This window comes from Vanellus vanellus (assembly GCF_965231255.1).
Source record: "Vanellus vanellus genome assembly, chromosome: 20".
Taxonomy (NCBI): domain Eukaryota; kingdom Metazoa; phylum Chordata; class Aves; order Charadriiformes; family Charadriidae; genus Vanellus; species Vanellus vanellus.
This window is the reverse complement of record NC_138925.1, coordinates 8,734,114-8,753,006: the sequence shown is the minus strand read 5'-3', so window position 1 is coordinate 8,753,006 and position 18,893 is coordinate 8,734,114. Positions and strand designations below refer to the sequence as shown.

Sequence of the window (18,893 nt, the reverse complement as noted above, 5' to 3'; positions counted from 1 at the left end):
TTACCCTCTGTAGTCTGCATCCCTGCTACAATAAATCAAAGGGCAGCATCCAGCCATTGTCCTGGAGTCATTCATTGTGCTGATTTACTGGGGTCTAGGCTGGTTGGGTTTTTTAATGTCACCCTGTAGCTTCAGGTAGTCTTCTGTATTTAAGGTAAAAGTGTATACTAGACTCATTTCTATCACAGATTCTTAAATACTCCTTTCACTCTTCAGAAAGCAACTGCTTAGGCTGACGTTAATGAAGACATTTACTAACATTCAACAGGACTAGAATAGCGCATACTCCTTTGGTTACTAAACAAAACTACCGATGTTGATAGTAAAATTGCCAGGTTTAGATATGAGCTTTCCTATTTAGATTAATTCATATACGCAGAAGAAATATATCTTTGCATCTGTGTAACCTGAATGTTGAAACCCAGGTCACAACAGATCTGTTGTGTCTGTCTTGATCTGTTCTATGATATTTCTAGACTTACGGTTCTTTATTGTACTAAAGGCAAAAGAGGTAAGCGACAAAAGAGTATTTAAGCAGTCTCTTCGAAGAGTTTCGAAGCTACTCTCCATACCCCTGCCTCTCACACACACTCAGGAGGTGGTAATTTGTAATCTGTACTAAAGAAGAAATGTGACATACTTCACATGCAAGTGATTTCAGATCTGGTATTGCACTTCTACTGGGATATGGGGATAGATACAGTTGCCGATTCATACATGGTAAATACAACTGACCAAAAGGGAAAAAAAAAAAAAAAAAAAAAGATTTCACATGTTTAAAAAAAAAAATTCACTCTTAACTGGCCCATCTGTTCCGAGTGTGAAATATTTGTTATCCATCAGTAACAGAATCCAAAGCAATAGAATCAAAGTGAAATGCAAAGCTGCAGTGCAACGTAGCCTAAGCATGTGCTTTCTGAGCATGGGCTCAGAAAAAAAAACAGAAAGGAAAAAAAGCAGACATGTAGGACAAAAAAAAAAAAAGTATGAAATTCATTGATGAACTACTTGTCTTTGTTTTCTCACCTATGGATGACTTTTAAAATAAGCTGCTTTTGCTGTTTGTGTCAGAGCCAAGGAAAATATCTTTCCACAGAGCAATTCTTGTTGAATTACTATTGGAAGAAAATTGTCCATCCAACACACATTAGAGAATTTTTACTTGCTAGATTTTACAGTGGTGTTCTTTTTGCCTGTGTGAACCAGAGAAACCCCTATCTATGCATATGCTTGTATATGTGCATACATTATAGAATTGGGAAATGAAACAGAGTTTTCCAGCTAATTAGTTCTCATTTCTAAAACCAGACTCAAAACGTATGATCAGCAAGTACTAAAGCAACACCCTTTCTGCAAGAATTGTGCTGAATTTTCAGAGACGTTATTGCATGATGAAGTGCGGGGTCCCTTCCAATCCTTGGAAGCTGCATCGGCATTATTCTGGTTTCACAATAGTGCTACTGCATCAAAATAGAGATAGCTCTTCACACTTTATGTTCCAGCAATACCCAGAACAGAAGATTTGGCCTTTCCAGGGAAATAAATTTGTAGAAAAGTTCCACGTCGTAGCCACATCACACTCCAGTAGGAGTTGCACTGAATTCTTGTGGAGTGTCACGTTGCAGGTAGCTGCCAAGGCCAGCCCATTAGAGCCCTTCAGAAGCCTCCAAGCTAACCACCTCGTACAGAAGTGATGTCATGACAGAAGTTGTATACCCACATCCCTCTAAAGACTTTAGGTGACTGCCTAAAAATCAAGATTTATATGTGACTTTTTGCATGGGCAAAGTACAAAACCCAGGCATCCAGAGGTGTGTGAGCTTTCTCTCACATCTTAGTATGGATCAGTTTATAAGGAGATACAAAGTGTAACAGATACAGATGGAGACCTTGTTTCCATGGTAACAATACTTAAAACACAACACTAAAGATGATGTCAGCACCACGTCCTGTTTGGTTTTGATTGCTTTAGGACACTGAGTTGTTTCTACATTTGATGTATCTGCAGGAGAACCCCAGAGCACTGGCTGGGAAATAACTACATTGTTGTTCATGCGGTCCCCGATTTTCTTGGGGCGTACAGGGAGCAGCAACCATTAGAACATCTATTCAGATGACCCAGCACATTCAATTACATGAATACTAAACACAACAAATTGTCTTAGTGCAACCTGAGTAAGTTATTGGGAGAAGGTCATAGTCGGCATGGAGGAAAGACTGTGCCAAACCTCAGGGTGGCTGGAAACTGAATTAGGTAATATATTCTCATATAATCCAAATCCAGAGTTTTTGAGGTACACATCACCGATGGTAAAGCAAACATATGCAAAGGAAAAAAAAAAAACTATGATTCACAATTTTTAACTTAAGATTTAATTCCTTCTAAATGAAGGGTTGAAGGTCAATTTGATACTGTAGGCAATGAAGGCATAGGAACCAAACTTCTGAGAAAGGCAGTAGTATTCTTGAATACTATCTTCTCCCGGCGCAGTGTCCCAGGTATAGTCATGGTTATTCCAGATTCTCCAAGGGAAATGGGAAAACAAAAATATTCACAGCCCTGAATCAAGTACAGTGCCCCAGACAAGTGAGGCACCAGCTAGGCTATTTACTCTTCAGGGCTGGGGCTCTCTGACCATAAATTCCTCCCAGACTTGAGAAACTTCCCCAAGAAGAAAAGCATTGCATAAAAACTCCAGACCAGTGCTCTCTGTCTCTCTCTCTCTCCACTGGAGCCACAATAGTTCTGAGTGGTTTGGGGTGCCTTACGTCTGAGGAAACACCTCTTTAGTAGAGAGTCATACGTGGAGTCTTAAAGTTCATAGTAAAAACTTATTAAGAGGAGGCAGTCATCCAGATTGGCTACTCAAGCCCCACCCCTCCAGGCTCCAAGTGTAAAAATCTAGGATTTGAGGCTTTTTTAAAACCGCAACCCTGGCATTGCATTGAATGCTTCAGTCAAGTGTGAGATTTAGGAAAGAAATAGCAAAAAAAAAACCACTTCCACTTTGCATCATTAGATCTCCTTTGCCATAAAGGCTACAGAGTGATATGTAGATTGTGTCAGAAACCAAAATAGGTCTTTCCCCTTAGAAGCAATGAACAGAACAGGGACCTCACTGCACCAGCAGAGAACTGTCAAAATGACAGATTACTCTATTTCAGTGACCACACAAAGTTGCTCAAGACAATTAAAATTAATGATTCTGTAAAATATGTCCTTTACAGTTGCTGGTGCTTTTCCTCATACAGAAGAGAAGCATTTCCGAGGGTTTGTGGGTTTTGGTTGTTTTTGGTGTTGTTTGTTTTTTTTTTTTTTTTTTTTTTTAAACTTCCCTACAGCATAGCAACTTAAATACTTGTTACCAGATTTCCCATCAAGAAGAGAAACCATCTAATAAAAACAAGATACATTATTCTTAAATCAAAATCATACTGTCTAGTATTCTATCTCTATGTCTATCACTGTGTATTTTATAGCTTATGTCACAGACCAGAAATATATCACATCACAAGATCCTTTCACACTCCCTAAAAGTCCTTTCAAGTCTTTCCGCCTGCAGCATGTCTATACTAAGCCATAATTCTGCTCTCATATACATAATTACAGCTCCCTTGGCTGCCTTTAGTATTAGCTCTGCTTGTCCCTCCTTAGGGGGAAAATTTGCCAATAGGTGCATCAAGTAGAAGAAAAGAAATATTTTCTCAGTGTATTTTATCAGCAAAAGGGCTCAGTGGTTTATGTCACCAATACCTTAAGAACAACAATCAATTTCAGCTTCTTTAGGTCCAGCACATGGGATTTTATTATCTGCTTTCTGTATATTCTGTATCATTTAATTGTTGGAAAGACACAGCAGTGGGATACTCATTAGTTGCAACAATTGCTCCTAAGCCTGTGGGCTGTTCTGATTGTATTCAGAGCCCATATTGGCTTTGCCTTATTGTCAGGTACATCCTCTCGGCTTCCAATTGACTTCTTTATACTTGCCTAGAAAAGACAATGTATATACACCTAAGACACTTAAATTATATGCTGTGTTTGCCAATTGGTCCAAATTTGAATCTTAAGAGGATAAAAGCCCACAACTTTTCCTAACAGAATATGGTATTAATAGTCAGGTGCTTCCTTTACTCGTCTGCAACAACGGCAGAGTTCTGGATGACTGCTTTGGGCTGTGCACTGCTATTGCTCACCCAAACACTGACTTGGTGTAGAAAAACAGGCAAAGAAGTAATTTGAAATAGGACCAGAAGGAACACAAACTTACAAATGGATTTTTTCCCTTTTCTGGCATTCTCTAACCCAAAACATGCTCAGCACCACCCAAACCATTTGTGACTGATACCTGCCTGAGAACTGACAAAGGAAGTATTTTCATTACAAATACTAAGCTGTTTATGTCAGAGCTAAACTGCAAGAGTAAAAGAAATACAAAATATTTGTCACTATTGACTTGCCAGTTTAATGTTCGGATTGGCCTAACATAACCTTTAAAAATGTGAGCCAATGCCATTGCTACATCCAGAGTTCCTTGTACTTCCTATTGGAAGCAGTACACCTTTTCTGCATCTCTGCAAGGAAGTGAAGCCATTAAAGGCACAGGAAGAGATTCTTGATATAGTTCCCACTTCCTCCCAAAATTAAAAAAAAGGGAAAAAAGTATTTTCTTCATGATTAGGTTAATGCTTTTTGAGGGAATCTATGAATTTCCTGGGGACATAAGAGACACCTGCATCCTTGGTGCTCATGCATGAGCTCAATTAAGTCACTTTGGGCCCTGTTCAAATAATTTATTACAGCTGTTACTTAGGTCTTTGTAGTCCTCTATCTGTTGATTTCCTGGGGAGTGAGGGTGCCCTCAGAGCAGCCGGCAGAGTCCTTCATACCTTTCCTGGCCTCAGAGACCACGTTAGTCACTGGCTACAACAGGCACGCATAGAAAGCGGGAGGAATAAAGTCCTTAGATTCTTGGCATCTCAATTCTCCACCTGTGAAATGGGCAAAATTATGCCCTTCAGTATCTTATGCCATGTTACAAGAATAGCTACATTAAATCCAGTGAAGCTCTTGTCTGTTGCAATATTGTGGACCTTAACCAGGTAGACCTTCCTCAGGGCCAGTGACATTGTATGGTAACAGTAAAACTCAGCAATAAGGAAGATTCACATACATAGGAAACCAATCTTTTGTTAGCTGTAGAGCTCCCTGCAAACAGAAATGAGAGATCACGTAACTCCTCATTAAATCTATCGCTTTGTCCTCATGAGCAACCCTCCCTTCTGTAGCTAGTTTTCACATATGGACACCCAGGATCTGCAAGTGCATCCATTTCTTTCAGATCTTTGTCGTCTTCTATTCCTCTTCAGATGGTGGGATGAGAATAGCTGCCTTCACACCTGACAGAAGCCTAAGATAACATGACCCTGAAAAGACAGGCAAATTCTCATAGGGCTTTTGAGGCAGAATACTGACTAGAAGAGGAAGCTTAGAGTCCTGGCAGAAGAAACTGGCATTCATTGTTTCCTACCCCATTCACGGAAACAGGTCTGCCTTCACATTCTTGGAACATTCTGCGTGTACGTTCCCAGTAAAGATGACTGCCAGAAAGAAATCCCTGCACTTCCTCCTGAACACACGCAAAACTTGCAGTGCTGGTGAAGCACTCAGGTCAAGAGAGGTACCAATCTTAAAATTTATATAGTGTGAACTTTGGCAGGGAGTTACACTAGCTCAATAAACCAGCCTGGGGGGGGGGGGGGGGGGGGATAAAACCAACCACCAATGGGCTTCTCCCTCATTCTAAAGTCAGTTCTGAAAAAGAATAATAAAATAAAAACATTAAAAAAAAAAGGGGGGGGGGGAATCACATGCCTATCCTGCTGTCTTTCTCAGTTGCTACCAAATAGATTTCCCAGCAGTAGCGTAGAACTCTGTGCATAGCCTGCAACAACCTATAAATCAGTGTGTTTTCAAACAAGAAGCTGTTCCCATATATTGCACCCAAAAGCTGCCAGCACTCTCAGAGACAGAGGGTTTCATTGCACCTCTTTGACTTCACACTCCTTCTGCGAGCACAGCAGCCAAATAACCCAGTGGCAGATTTCAGGAAAGCTAGAGGAAACTTCAGAGAAGCTGCAGCGGAGCGGAGCTTGTGCGTCTTTGCAGGCTGCGAGTGCCCAGCCCTGTCTGCTGCTGTGCTGCAACCCCTCCTCCTGCTCTCAGGAGCATTCGCCTGGAGCTGGGAACCGCACACGGCTCAGCTCCGAAGTTTGAGCATGGCTCAGAGAAGACTGAGAAGCCGGAGGTCACAAACTCCTGCAGACCTGGGAGCCGACACGTGTTCTAGGAGCCTTCTACTTTCCAAACCCTTCATCTCTGCTGAGAAGGGAGCAGGCGCAGCTCAAAGGCACTCACACCTGGAAGGATCTCTTTTTGGATTCTACTGCTGTTAACAGAGCTCTGCAGACCTACTTACATCCACAGAGGAAAATTCTTCGAAACAGCAAGCCACTTTTGAAGCAGGGAGTGGAAGGAGGCAGTTTTTTCCCCTCCTTCCCTGTTTGGGAGAAAGGAGTTGCCCAACCTGGTCATGAGACTTTTCCATACTTCCCAAAGCAGGCTCCTGAAGTTACGGCACAGCACTGCCGGGAGCCTAGGGTAGTGTGGTCCAGAACAGCCCCCCTGCAGCACACCCTGAGCACAGACAATCTGGTGGGCGCAGGAGATGGAGAATGAGGTTGGGAAATCTGTGGACAATCAAATGGACAAATACATGTAATAATTTGGAAGTTTTCTTTATCTGTCTTTGCTTTTATTCTCCTTCCTTTTCCTCCCTGATTTGTCATGCATTTATCCCTATATTGATTTAGCTGTGCTGTTAATTCTTTCTTACCCTCCCCTCCTCAATTTAGAGTTACAATAATGGGGAAATCAGAAAGTCAAATGGATATTGTGGAAAAATCAACAAAATCTGGGAAGAAATCCTGGAGCTTTGTGGCAATCGGTCTGGCTGTCTTGCTGCTCCTCATGACTTGTGCAGTGGTCGCCCTGGTGATCCTGTATGCCAGCAGCAGAGGTAAGGAACCTGTGAATAATTCTTCTCTTCCCTCTGCAAACAACATACAAATCTTTTTGCAGAGCTAAATGAAAACAAAAATACAGGGAAATGGTGAGATCACCTCTGTGAGGGACTTGGCTATCTCTGCCTTGCTCCAAGCTCATGCACAGAAAGGATTATGTTGGATTTTATTTAATTTTTAAATTATGTAATGTAAGATTCTATGTTTTTAATTAATTCTATGCATTTTAATGACTTCAGCATTGTTTTGAAAAACGTAAAAAAAATGTTGCACTATTTTAGAGGGGAAAGCGTGTGCCTAGCGTTTCCTTGTTTTATAGAAGCCTGAGTGAAAATTCATTATTGCCAGGAGTTATGAAGCAACAGCTGCTTAGCAGGTCTAAAGGGGAGATTGCTTATTACAATGTGAAAGCTTTTTTTTTTTTTTAAAAAAAAAAAAAAAAAAAAAAAAAGAAAAACAAACCACCAGTGTGCTGCTGAGGAAAGGGAGACTTTTTTTTTTTCTAATATTAGATTTCCAGGTGAAATTTGGTTCAGTGACTTTCATGCAAATGTCATGTCAGGAAGCTGACAACAAGGCATATTACTTTGAGGGGCTTTGCTGAAACGTTAACGGCAGAGCCTGCTTACTCTCAAAACTAAGTTTGTCCACTAGCACACCAAATGCAAAGTCCTATTTAAAAATCCTGGGAAGCAATCAACAGGATTGGTAGCAGCACCTGCCTCATGTTTGTCATTTCCATGAATGCCTCTCGGACTCAGAGCTTGGTTAAAACACTAGGGAATAAACCTAAGAAGTATGAATAGCAGAACTGAAGGCATTGTTTTCTCCTTGCATTGTCTCTGCATCCCCTGCCTGCAGTGAACTGCTTTCTTCAGCACTTGCAAGTGCAACACTGCACAATTCTGAGTAAAAATTCACAAGAAAGGCCTTTGTATTCTTCACTCCTTTCACTACCAGCAATTGAAAGTTACTAGCTTTTGTTCCAGTGTGATGAAATCTCCGAGTCTTTGGTATTCATAATACTCATCAGCAAGTGGCTTATATTTATTCTATTAGCTCAGGAGACAGGAGGAAAACATTTCCCCAGAGCTTGGTCCTAAAGTAGGAGTTTCTATATCAAAATATTGAGCTATGCAGAATTTTGTTGCTTGCATGCATACAGGATTTGAGAAGTCAGCTCTACATCTTGCTTCTTGGGTTCGGGCACATAAGAATTCAGGTATTAATAATATTTGCCCAAATGTTGCTCTCTCATCCAAATCCATGGGAAGAGTGTGCATGTAAAGCAAGTGCTATTACTTCTTTTTTTTGATGAAAGGCTTATCTGTGAGAAAGCGGTTCCAAAATCTAAATATTTTGCCGACTCATATCAGCAATTAAACTTTCACTGGCGATATTTCCTGGATTCAGACATTCCTGAGCAAAATGCGAGTGCAAAGCGATTGCAGAGCTGATAAGCTGCCGGTCCTGTACAGCGCGCAGCTCCTCCCGGCTGCTGGCTCATGCCCCAGGGGGGGTTTCAGCACTGACCTGGAGTCAGCTTCTCCCTCCCTCAGTTTACATTTCGGCATACCTAGTTGAACTGCCGCAGTGGGAGACACCACCATGTAGTCATACCCTAGAGCAGCCACAGCCTTCAGGGGATTCACAGGGAGGAATCCATCAGCGGGAGCTTTAGTCTACCCCATCTTTTAGATGAGTGCCTATATGCACTATTGGGGTCTAACACTGAGAAAGCAAGAGCTCTTCAGTGCAACCACTCAGCGTTCTTGCAGAAAGGGAACATTTTCTGGCTTGAAAATTTTGTCCAAATACTCCACTTGGTTCTGGTTTGATGTTACGGCTAGGCCCAGCCCCAGGCAAAAGACTGAAATCTCTCTTAGACTTTCCAAGTAGAGAACGCGTATTGCTCAAAGCTGTGTAACATAAGTCCTACACAGCAACAGGAAGAAAATGCAGCTGAGCAGAATTCTCGTGATAGAACCAAGAGTGTTATCCTTGGGATCCTTTAATTTCACTCAAATGTTCCTTTTGAAGTGTGTATGGGATGCTGGATTGTTTACTAAGAGCAGATTGCGATTCACCACTTCATCTTTGTGCATCCTTTATCAGAATGACACTAGCAGTCAACAGAATGACTACTATTCTGAAAAATAATTCTGTTCAGCTAATGGAAAATTTAAAGGATTACCTGTCCTGCCTTACATTCTCTCTTTACATGTGAAGGTATATATAGACTTTGTGGTTCACGGAGTATATTTTTGTTCTGCTTGTATCTAGCTTGCAGAAGAGCATTGTGGTACGTGAAACAGGCCTCTGGTTATAGCAATAATGCATGTAATATGTGTTAATAGTGACTGATTTTTATCTATATTGCCAGACAACAAAAACACTGCAGCTTTCAGCAATGCAGTTATATAGTTCTAGAAGCAGTTCGGTGATTTTTGACATCCAAAGAAGTTTTCATACCCATAAAACCTTGTCTAAGTAACCTAAAGGAAAACATAGTAAGAATAGCAGAGTAGTATTTGGGTGATGACAGAAAGGGAGGCAGACAGAACTGAAATCATTCGGTTTTGAATCTGAATACACCGTGCTCTCAATCTTTCCATCACACCCACACATACATCTTTGCAGCCTTTTCACAGCTCTCTCTCTCTCAGCCATGTTCTACAAATATTTACTAAACTCCAAATCTCATCACTCGTTGGAAAGGTTACAGTCTGAAGAACATTTCAACACTTATTGTAGCTGACACGTCAAGTCACAGTCAGTGACTTCTCCAGACAACTCGGAGTTACAAACAACTTACATTCTCACCTAACTGCCGGTCCTGACTACTCAAAAGTCATGTTATTAGTTTAATTGATATTTTATTTACTTTCTGGCTTCCAAGTTTGTCGGGTTTCTCACAAGTAAGATTCGCAGATATATTTGTGTGTGTGCGCCCGCATCCCCACAGGTAGTCACTATTCACATCTATTATACAGTGTTATAAAGCTAGAGGGCAGGCTTACGCACCTACGCGCTGTCCTGCTAGGCAGGCTACAGGCACAGAAACGAAGAGAAATACAACACTTGGACCAAGAAGCACCTTGTTCTGGGAACGGATTTCAAAGAGCAATGTTATGCTCCCGCATTTCCTGTGCTGTGAACGCAATTAATGTGCACTTGAATCCTAGATTCGCGAGAACCTGCCGACTAGGGGCAGTATCTAAACTGGTCCCTGGCACACCGAGAAGAGGTTGTGGCTGAGGGTCTGGCTTGTCTCCTAGACTGATGCCTGCTCAGTCTTTGACTTTGTGAGTGTTCATTAGTGAGGCATCTATTCAAAGGAGATGGAGAATTTAAGTAAGTGGTGGTAACACAAAAGTCATGACGACATGACATTTGGGTGGCAAAGCTCTTCTCAATTCTACTCGGACAGAGCTACACAAATGTAAAGCATGAATGTGGAGTGACAGGCCGTGCGGGGCTGCGGAAGTAGGCAGATACTCAGTTTACTGATTCTCACATGAAATTCTGTCTCAGCCACGCTTATAGATAGACTATAGGTAAGAAATCATAAGAAAGGTGGAATAAAAACCAAACACTTGTGTTACGGAGTCCATTTGGAGACACTGACATCTGGTATAGACAGCCCTCTCAGAGGAAGAAAAGCTAAATTTGGCAATTACATTACTTGTTGCAAACAATTCCCTGTTATAATAGCAACAAAGGCAGTCTGCAGTGCTGACAGCACTTCTGCAGACGAGATCCGTGTGAGAAATAGATAAGGTGCTGAAAGGTGAAGCTCACACTTGGCTGCCTGATGACAACTGTGGCTCTAATTGTTTCCATGTGTGCCATCCCCGGCCATCTGTGGTCCTCAAAACACACAGTGGGAAAACACTAAACACAAACTGTGTGCTTCAGAGACTACAGAATGATTTGCTTCACTTTTGTTGCCTAAAAAGGAACTTCAGTAAGGCTGTGAAAAGCAGCTTGTCTTTAAAAAAAAAAAAAAAAAAATTGCTATTCAAAAGATGACCTGCTGAAGAGGACTACCGTACTGTACAGCTCGCAGAAGTTATGCTTATATCCTGCTGCTGACCAGGAAATGCAGTACTGTTCAGTGACTTCTTGTAAAGTCAAATTAAGACAATAGAATTCTTTACAATGAATCCAGTTTGGTCTGAAGCATGGCCCAGCTCTGCCATTTTTCGTGTGAGCCATTGACCTCTGAAATAGTATCCCGATTACTTATTTTCCCTCATTTTCTTCCATGTGCAGTAGTCCCACAGCTAAGGGAATTTTATTTAGCTCTGTTAAAGCTTACCTTCCCTTACCAATTCTCTGATCGTGCTCTATCAGACTGAAAGTGAGACAAGCCTTTAGTCTGCAGAGGGTTCATTGTTTGACTTACAAGACTATCAACAGAGCACTTAACTTTCTTAATGAAGTAAATGCAAAGGTAATACTGCAGAGGTCCCGAATTGAGAGTCATGAAGGAACTTAGTACTGCACAAAGTAGTTCCAGTGATGAAATCTTTCTGGCCCATTTCTGCTCTTTTGACATCCCTCTTTGATAGTTTTAAAAGGTATACCCCAGGAAGGTTATCTCAGAAGAAGGAGGTGGGAAAGCAGAGTGATTGATTTTATAAGCGGGGAAAAAAAACAAGCCAAAAACATTGTAAGAAGGTAGATTCTAGATGAACTTGGCTGTGGGAGAAAACAAGTGGGAAGTAAGGGTTGATAGGAAGAGAGACAAGTATTGATTCCCCACAGACACTTCCACTGATGCATTTACTTTCCCACATATGATTTTATGTTCAGAAACTTCCCATCACATCCATCTAAACCCTGCTAGAAATTTGGTTTGTTTCAACTTTTAGGCTTTGTAGAATATTAACCCGAGTTGTGCCTCCCACATCTGTACTTGCAGCAGTCTGTCCATGGACATCAAAGCATGGGTCTGCGTCATTATAGCTCAACCTGTCAGCAATATTTAACCAGGAAGAAAAAATAAATACAGAGACAAATACTTGGGCAGTCACCTTTAGCAAGGTAGTTTGAGAACATGAAGTGCACAGAATTGTCTAGCTGAGACTTTAGAAGGTGCATTTTACATTTGTTTCTAGTTATTTGAAGTTCAAGAGGTGCAGTAGTCAGAGCCTCAGTCAAGCGAGCAAAGACCCAACAAATATATTGTGAAGTAAAACAGGGCAGTGTTGGTCATATCTCATACAGAGTCAGGTTGGCTTGGTTCTTTGTCAGGAATGGTACCGAGGCATAAAAGAGATAATTGATAGAAACACAAAGGAGCCACTTTTAGAAGTAAACTGAGAGCCCCTCACCAGCCATTTCTAATTATCTGGTTTTGCGGCAGAGTTTCAGAGCCCTGAGTGTGCAACCGAAGTTTCAAAACAGATTTGGCTTCCCTGCTTATACAGCTCAATTACATTTTCACAATCACAAGGGCTTTTTGAATGTGCGGAGTTAGAATCTTGTTGAAAGCAGTTGGGTTCCGGAAACTGAAGTTAGACATTGTCAGGTTATATTAGAGAGAGCAGCTTTGATTTAAAAACAAAAAAAAAAAAAAAAAAAAAAAAGGGGGGGGGGTGTCTTCATTTGAGTCGTGCCTTGTCCCTGAGAAACGATGAAAAAAACCAGCATACTTATAATACTTATCTCTTACCTTATATCATACTTATAGTACTTATCTCTTTCTCACCTTGCCCATTGCTATTTCTCCTTTATGGAAAATTTCCGTGCCTTTGAACTACTATTTTTTTTCCCCAAAAGGATTTTTTTTTTTCCTTGGAAATAGCCTGGGCTTTTAGTTTTTTTTTTTTTTTTTTTTAATTTTTGGTTTGGGCTGGGTTTTTGGTTTTTTTTTTTTTTTTTTTTTTTTTTTTTTTGAGGGGGCAGATTTTTAATTATTAAAGTTTAGGAGACCGCCAGAATTGGGCTTAGCTTCGTAGAAAAAAAAAAGCTAAACTCCTCTATGTGAAGCTTCCCATTGTTACATGTATTTTGCTCATCCCATGTTCAGATTGCTAGACGCTAAACTATAATAAAGCATGCAGTTATTCTAATGCAGATCTACTCCCACACAGCACGACAGCACTCAGCTGAACCCTGAATGTTACGTTCCCAATCACAGTGGGGGCTTTTTATGTTGCTTCCACTGATGAACTTCAAAGCCTTCTTTTCTTCCCTACTGTTTTATTTCTATCTGAATTACTGTAATCTTGTTTGCTCTCATGTAAAACACTTGTTTTCAGTGGAAGGAATTTTTTTAGTAACTCTTTTCTGCAATCATCTTGGTGCAAGGACCAAAAAAAAAAAATGTTTAAAAACATGGCTAATCCTATTGGAAAGCAAGGGCATCAGGTTTTTGTTTTCTAGTGTGGAACCAAGTAGTCACATATTTAACATAAGCAGACACTAAGCTAGTCCAGTTTCACTAATAGGAAATTAAAACAGCAAAATTAATTTTCTTGTACCCAGGGTCAAGGCCACTCATGGGGCTGCGTCGTTAGATATCTCCCATCCCAGTTCTGTAGTGCACAGCACACAAGAGAGTGACATAACCAGCATCACAAACACATTCACATTAGTACTCAGCGTAAAAAAAAAAAATAAATTAGGTGTTCCTGTACAAAGGCTTCAGTGGAAGTCTGCAGCACAACTTATGGCTGTGAATTCATATCAAGGCCCTCTGTAGTCACTGCCCTCAAACTCCCAGCAGAGTTCCACCAAGCAATATGAGCTAAGGACTGTTCCCAGTTCAGCTTCTGCTCACCCCCGATGCATTAGAAGTGCATAGGCTTTTTGTGGCTCTTCTGCACTGGAAGAATTTTGCAAACCAAGACTAAGTGGTCCAAACCAGAAAATTAATAGCCAAGAGTAACACTTTCCAGCTTCTGCTGGAACGAGCATACAGAGCCATTTCCCCATGTAGAGGCACACATCATATGCTTCTATTTTAGAAATCACAGCAAAATGCTTCTGCTAAGGTTTCATTGCCTGTGCTCCCTCTCAAATTCCTTGTCGCATCACTCATCACTCCTCCTCTGTGGGCTGAAACCAGCAAGTAATGAAGGTCCCCAGCATTCCTATGTTTGGTTGCTTTCAGACTACTGAGGAAAGTGACCACCAGGACTGAGCCAAGGTCTTAATGGAACTTAATTAATATTTTACTGGAGAGGTGTCCTTATATCATCACTTATACTAGTGCGCCCATTAGCTCTTAGCAGTTTGTGCTACACTTACTCAGATTTTACCCCACCTGGAGCACTGCATTCAGCTCTGGAGTCCCCAACATAAGAAGGACATGGACCTGCTGGAGCATGTCCAGAGGAGAGCCACGAGGATGATCTGAGGGTTGGAGCACCTCTTCTATGAAGAGAGGCTGAAAGAGTTGGGGCTGTTCAGCCTGGAGAAGAGAAGGCTCTGGGGAGACCTTATTGCAGCCTTCCAGTCCCTAACGGGGGCCTACAGGAGAGCTGGGGAAGGACTTTTTACTGGGGCATGTAGGAATAGGACGAGGGGGAATGGCTTTAAACTGGAAGAGGGCAGGTTCAGATTGAACGTTAGGAAGAAGTTTTTCCCTGTGAGGGCGGTGAGGCACTGGCACAGGTTGCCCAGAGAGGCTGTTGAGGCCCCATCCCTGGAGGTGTTCAAGGCCAGGCTGGACATGGCCTTGGGCAACCTGGGCTGGTGGGAGGTGTCCCTGCCTATGGCAGGGGGGTTGGAACTCGATCTTCAAGGTCCTTTCCAACCTAAACCATTCTATGATCTGTTACTTGGAGTACTGAGACACATTGAGATGACTGATAATGACTTCAGTGGACTTTTCCAGGCTCATCTCAAAGGCAGAACACAGATTGAGCGTAGGTCCAGTCTCCTTCCTTATACGCTATTGCATCAGCCCTAAACATTACCGATTAGGTAGTGACTGCTCTGCCAAACAGCAAGGAGTAACCTTAGAAGGCATATCTGAAATTTTGAACAAACACAGCTCTGTTACCAACTCCTCCCCTAAACACACACACACTTACAGAAGGAAAAGTAATTTCTCTTCCTGAATTTGATCTTTGTGACTCAAAACAGTGTGAAAGCAGTAATCCAGCAATGGGCTTTTTGCCCCCCTTTAAACCTTTCAGTGACAGTGACTTTGAAGATCATGAAAGAGCTCAGATGCTCAAAGCATTGTCTAGAAAGGGATCTCATACTTTCAGTATGTGTCAGAAAGACTGTGGAGGCAGTTAGTGGGTTAAAAAAAAAAAAAAAGAGATCTTATTCTCTTTCTAGAAAAGTTAAAACTCACTGTCAAGACTCTTCCAATAAATTTTCCCCATAAATCTGCAGATAAGAGATTTCTTCACAGTTGTCATTTGATATCTTTTACTGGCACCACTATTCACTGGCTTGCTCCAAAACTAAACAGAGCTGTCACTGAGGCTGGGCTGCTGGCAAGTGACATTGGTAACAATTTCTTCGAAAACAACTAATTCTTTCTGCTTTCTTATTCCTCTCCCTGCAGGCACTCACTACGGCACCAATTCAGGCAACATATGTACCACACCTGGATGTGTTACAGCAGGTAAGGATTGTCACTATGAAGGATTATTGCAGAGGTGATGTTTTCCATGTTGTTAGTTCTACCAAACCTGAATAAACAATAGTTCAGGCTTTAAGTCTGAAAAGTTGGAAAGGAATGAAGTTTCCCCTTGGGCTAGATACACATTGCTATTACTGTCAAAGGCAATAAGTACAGCTCTCCTCAAATACTGTTCTGTGTGTAAACACTGAGCAAAACACACCCCTATTCTTACTTCTCCATTGTATACTTTCTTTGTCACCAGGGGTATCATTCATAAGGAATTAGTACTGGAAAATTGCCAGTGTGGTCAACAGTTCTCTGGCTCTGGCCTGAGCCACGAGGAAGCGGATTGACCAATGCAGTCTATATCATAAGTATAAGATTCCCCTTAGGCCCAATTCTCTCAAGCAGAATGTGTTCTACGCATGGGGCTATTCACCTTATTTTTAGCATCTTCTTGTACACCTCCATCATGTGCAATTGAGAGAGATAAGACCCCAGCACAGGTGTTCCCCATCGCCCCCTGGAGCCACCGAGTCTGTAGCCTAAACTGGGGCACCAGGCGGAGTGCCGGGCAGCGTGCTGGTGCCTGCAAGGCACTGTGCTGTGGGAGAATTATTCTGCCGTTCGGAGGCTTCCACTGGAAAGCAGTACAATTGCAGCACAAGTGTCTGCTGTCGGATGCTTCCTTGCATTTTTAAGCATAAAATAGGATCCTTTGAGTCATAATATATGAGAATGAGTGTTATCCAGTATAAGCAGCATAAGCAAGATGCCTTCTTGCCAAGCAGCTTCTTGACAGTCTTTGGTAGTCCCAGAGATTACGGGGCAGTCTGTGGAATTCAACTCTCCGATTTTGATACCTAGCTGCCAGAATAATTCAGAATATGGACCCAACAGCTGACCCTTGCAAGGATTTCTACCAGTATGCCTGTGGGGGCTGGCTGAACCGGCATGTTATCCCAGAAACTAGCTCCAGATACAGCATTTTTGACATCCTGAGAGACGAGCTGGAGATCATCCTAAAAGGTAAGAATGCAGCTATTCTATCCTTGGTTATGCACTAGTTTTTAGTTTCACTAGTTTTATGCACTAGTGTTTAGTTTCAGATGTTATTTACTGCACAGAGAAATAAACTTCCAGAGAAGTGTTGATTGTGATTATTTTTCTCTAGTCCTTTAATCTCTACATCTCTTACTACATCCATTTTGTGGGAACATCCTGTTCCCACTAAAAATGAGGCATAGGTGATTTGGTACTAACTTCAAAAGGAGCGGGACAAGCTGTGTGTATGTCCTTCTTCCTGACGCTTTTGCCATTAATAGCTCCTTTAAAGAGCACTCTAGTTTCACAGTAATTGAAGCCTACAGTAAGAAGTATTTATCATAGCCCTGAATTCTCAATGATTTCTATGAGAAGATCAAAGCTCTCCAGGGCAAAAATCTCACTGCCATGGTTTCTTCCCCAGGTGTGCTGGAGACTTCAGATCAAGGGGACAGAGAAGCATTTCGGAAAGCTAAAATACTTTACAAGTCATGTATGAATGAGAGTGAGTCTCTTCTTAGCCCATTGATTCTCTTGTTCAATACCAAATGTACAAAAGTACCAATGTACTTTTAAGCAAAAGTCCAATCAATATCTATCTAATCTGCATGGCCTTGCCTGGAAAGCTAATCTTCAGATGGGGGAAGGTGACTTGGTACATCTTTAAGGCTTAAGATACACATTCAAGGGCGCAGAAGGGATGGATGTTGGTTACCTACCTCTGGTATCAATGCAAAGCCTTCCCTTCTGCATGCAAAAACATGTCTCATTTCATCCTTTCCAAACCCATTCAGTCAAAATCAGGACTGGCGTAAACAGAAGTATGTTCTTTACTTTTCTGAAGACTAATGTAGGAGACAAGTGATTTCTTGGTATCTCTTATTTTCTGCTATGACAAATTCAGTTTCAGATTTAAACTGTTCGGCCCATTACCTGTGTTTCTTCATTTGTTTTTTATGAAAACAATATAGCATTTGTTTTTTCCTCTCTCAGGTCTTATAGAGCAACGAGATTCATTGCCTCTGCTAGAAGCCTTAACGATGGTTGGAGATTGGCCAGTGGCTTCTGCAGACTGGAATGAGACTAAAGGTAATGCTGTGCCTGAAAGAGTTCAGTAGTGTCAAGTCAGAATTTACTGCACTGAAGAGACGACTGTCATTGTATTAGATCCTCTGTTTTAACTTTTTCTTCATAAACAAAAGTCGGGCATCATACATATTTAGCATGCAGTGATCTGTATTAAATAAGATAGTATCAACTATAAGATCTCATTCATGAACAGTGTACTTCTTAAGACAGTTTGGAAACCTAAAGGAGCAACGTGAATAACGAAAACGAAGCAACGCAACCAGTATAGCTGTGTTCTAATGGTTGCATATTAATTATGGTTTGGAGCATAACTGCCTAGCTAGGCAAGGTCATGGTGATTTATACTATGTATAGGCAATTGCATGTATACGTGTATAAATCATCTACTGATTACTTTCTATCACTGAGACAGGTAAGGACACGAAGAACAGTCTAGCCATTTCTAGCCACTATAGGCATTTCCTGTGCAAATATTGTCATATCATGTCCAGTCTGGTTCTAAACAATTTCAGCAATAAGCTTACAAACTATACCACTTAATCAGTCCTGATACATATTGATAAATAATGTGTGTTTTCCCTTTTATCTCCCAGAGCCAAATTGGAGCATGGAAGAAAAACTCTCCATAATGAACTCCAGATTTAACAAACGTGTCCTCATTGACATGTTTGTGTGGAATGATGACCGAGATTCCAGCAGACACATCATTTATGTAAGAAAAAGATTGTGGGGAATTATTTATTTGCCACAATCATAATGGATAGTTATTTACGCTGCATACATATTAGCTTTCCGTAAGTCAGTGGGTATGCACAGTACAGGCAAAACCTGTGCAACAGTTCCATACCCCAAGTGGCAGATCTGTCTCAAAGTCATATTCGGAGACATTTTATGATAGCATAATTTGTTTCAGTTAAAGAAATAAAAATCAATGGATCTTTGCCATTTTACAGCATGTAAGGGATGTAAATTCTTGTGACTTGCAAAACAATGGTGAGGCTTAATATATAGGAGACCATGTTTTTAAAACATGTAAATAATATTTCAGAGTTAGTTCACATACGCTTATGCATGAACACAAGCC

At 41.3% G+C, this 18,893-nt stretch overlaps 1 protein-coding gene across 1 annotated transcript in view; it reads left to right on the top strand.

Moving 5' to 3' along the window:
• Positions 1–6,728: 6,728 nt before the first annotated feature.
• MMEL1 (membrane metalloendopeptidase like 1) overlaps positions 6,729–18,893 on the top strand; it is a gene marked incomplete at both ends in the record, with an annotated part of 26,619 nt that continues 14,454 nt past the window's right edge. The window contains 7 exons of the mRNA XM_082493469.1: positions 6,729–6,778; positions 6,916–7,079; positions 15,617–15,676; positions 16,544–16,705; positions 17,145–17,225; positions 17,714–17,809; positions 18,403–18,521. Coding sequence (XP_082349595.1) covers positions 6,729–6,778; positions 6,916–7,079; positions 15,617–15,676; positions 16,544–16,705; positions 17,145–17,225; positions 17,714–17,809; positions 18,403–18,521 — 732 coding nt within the window. The remainder of the gene's footprint in view (positions 6,779–6,915; positions 7,080–15,616; positions 15,677–16,543; positions 16,706–17,144; positions 17,226–17,713; positions 17,810–18,402; positions 18,522–18,893) is intronic.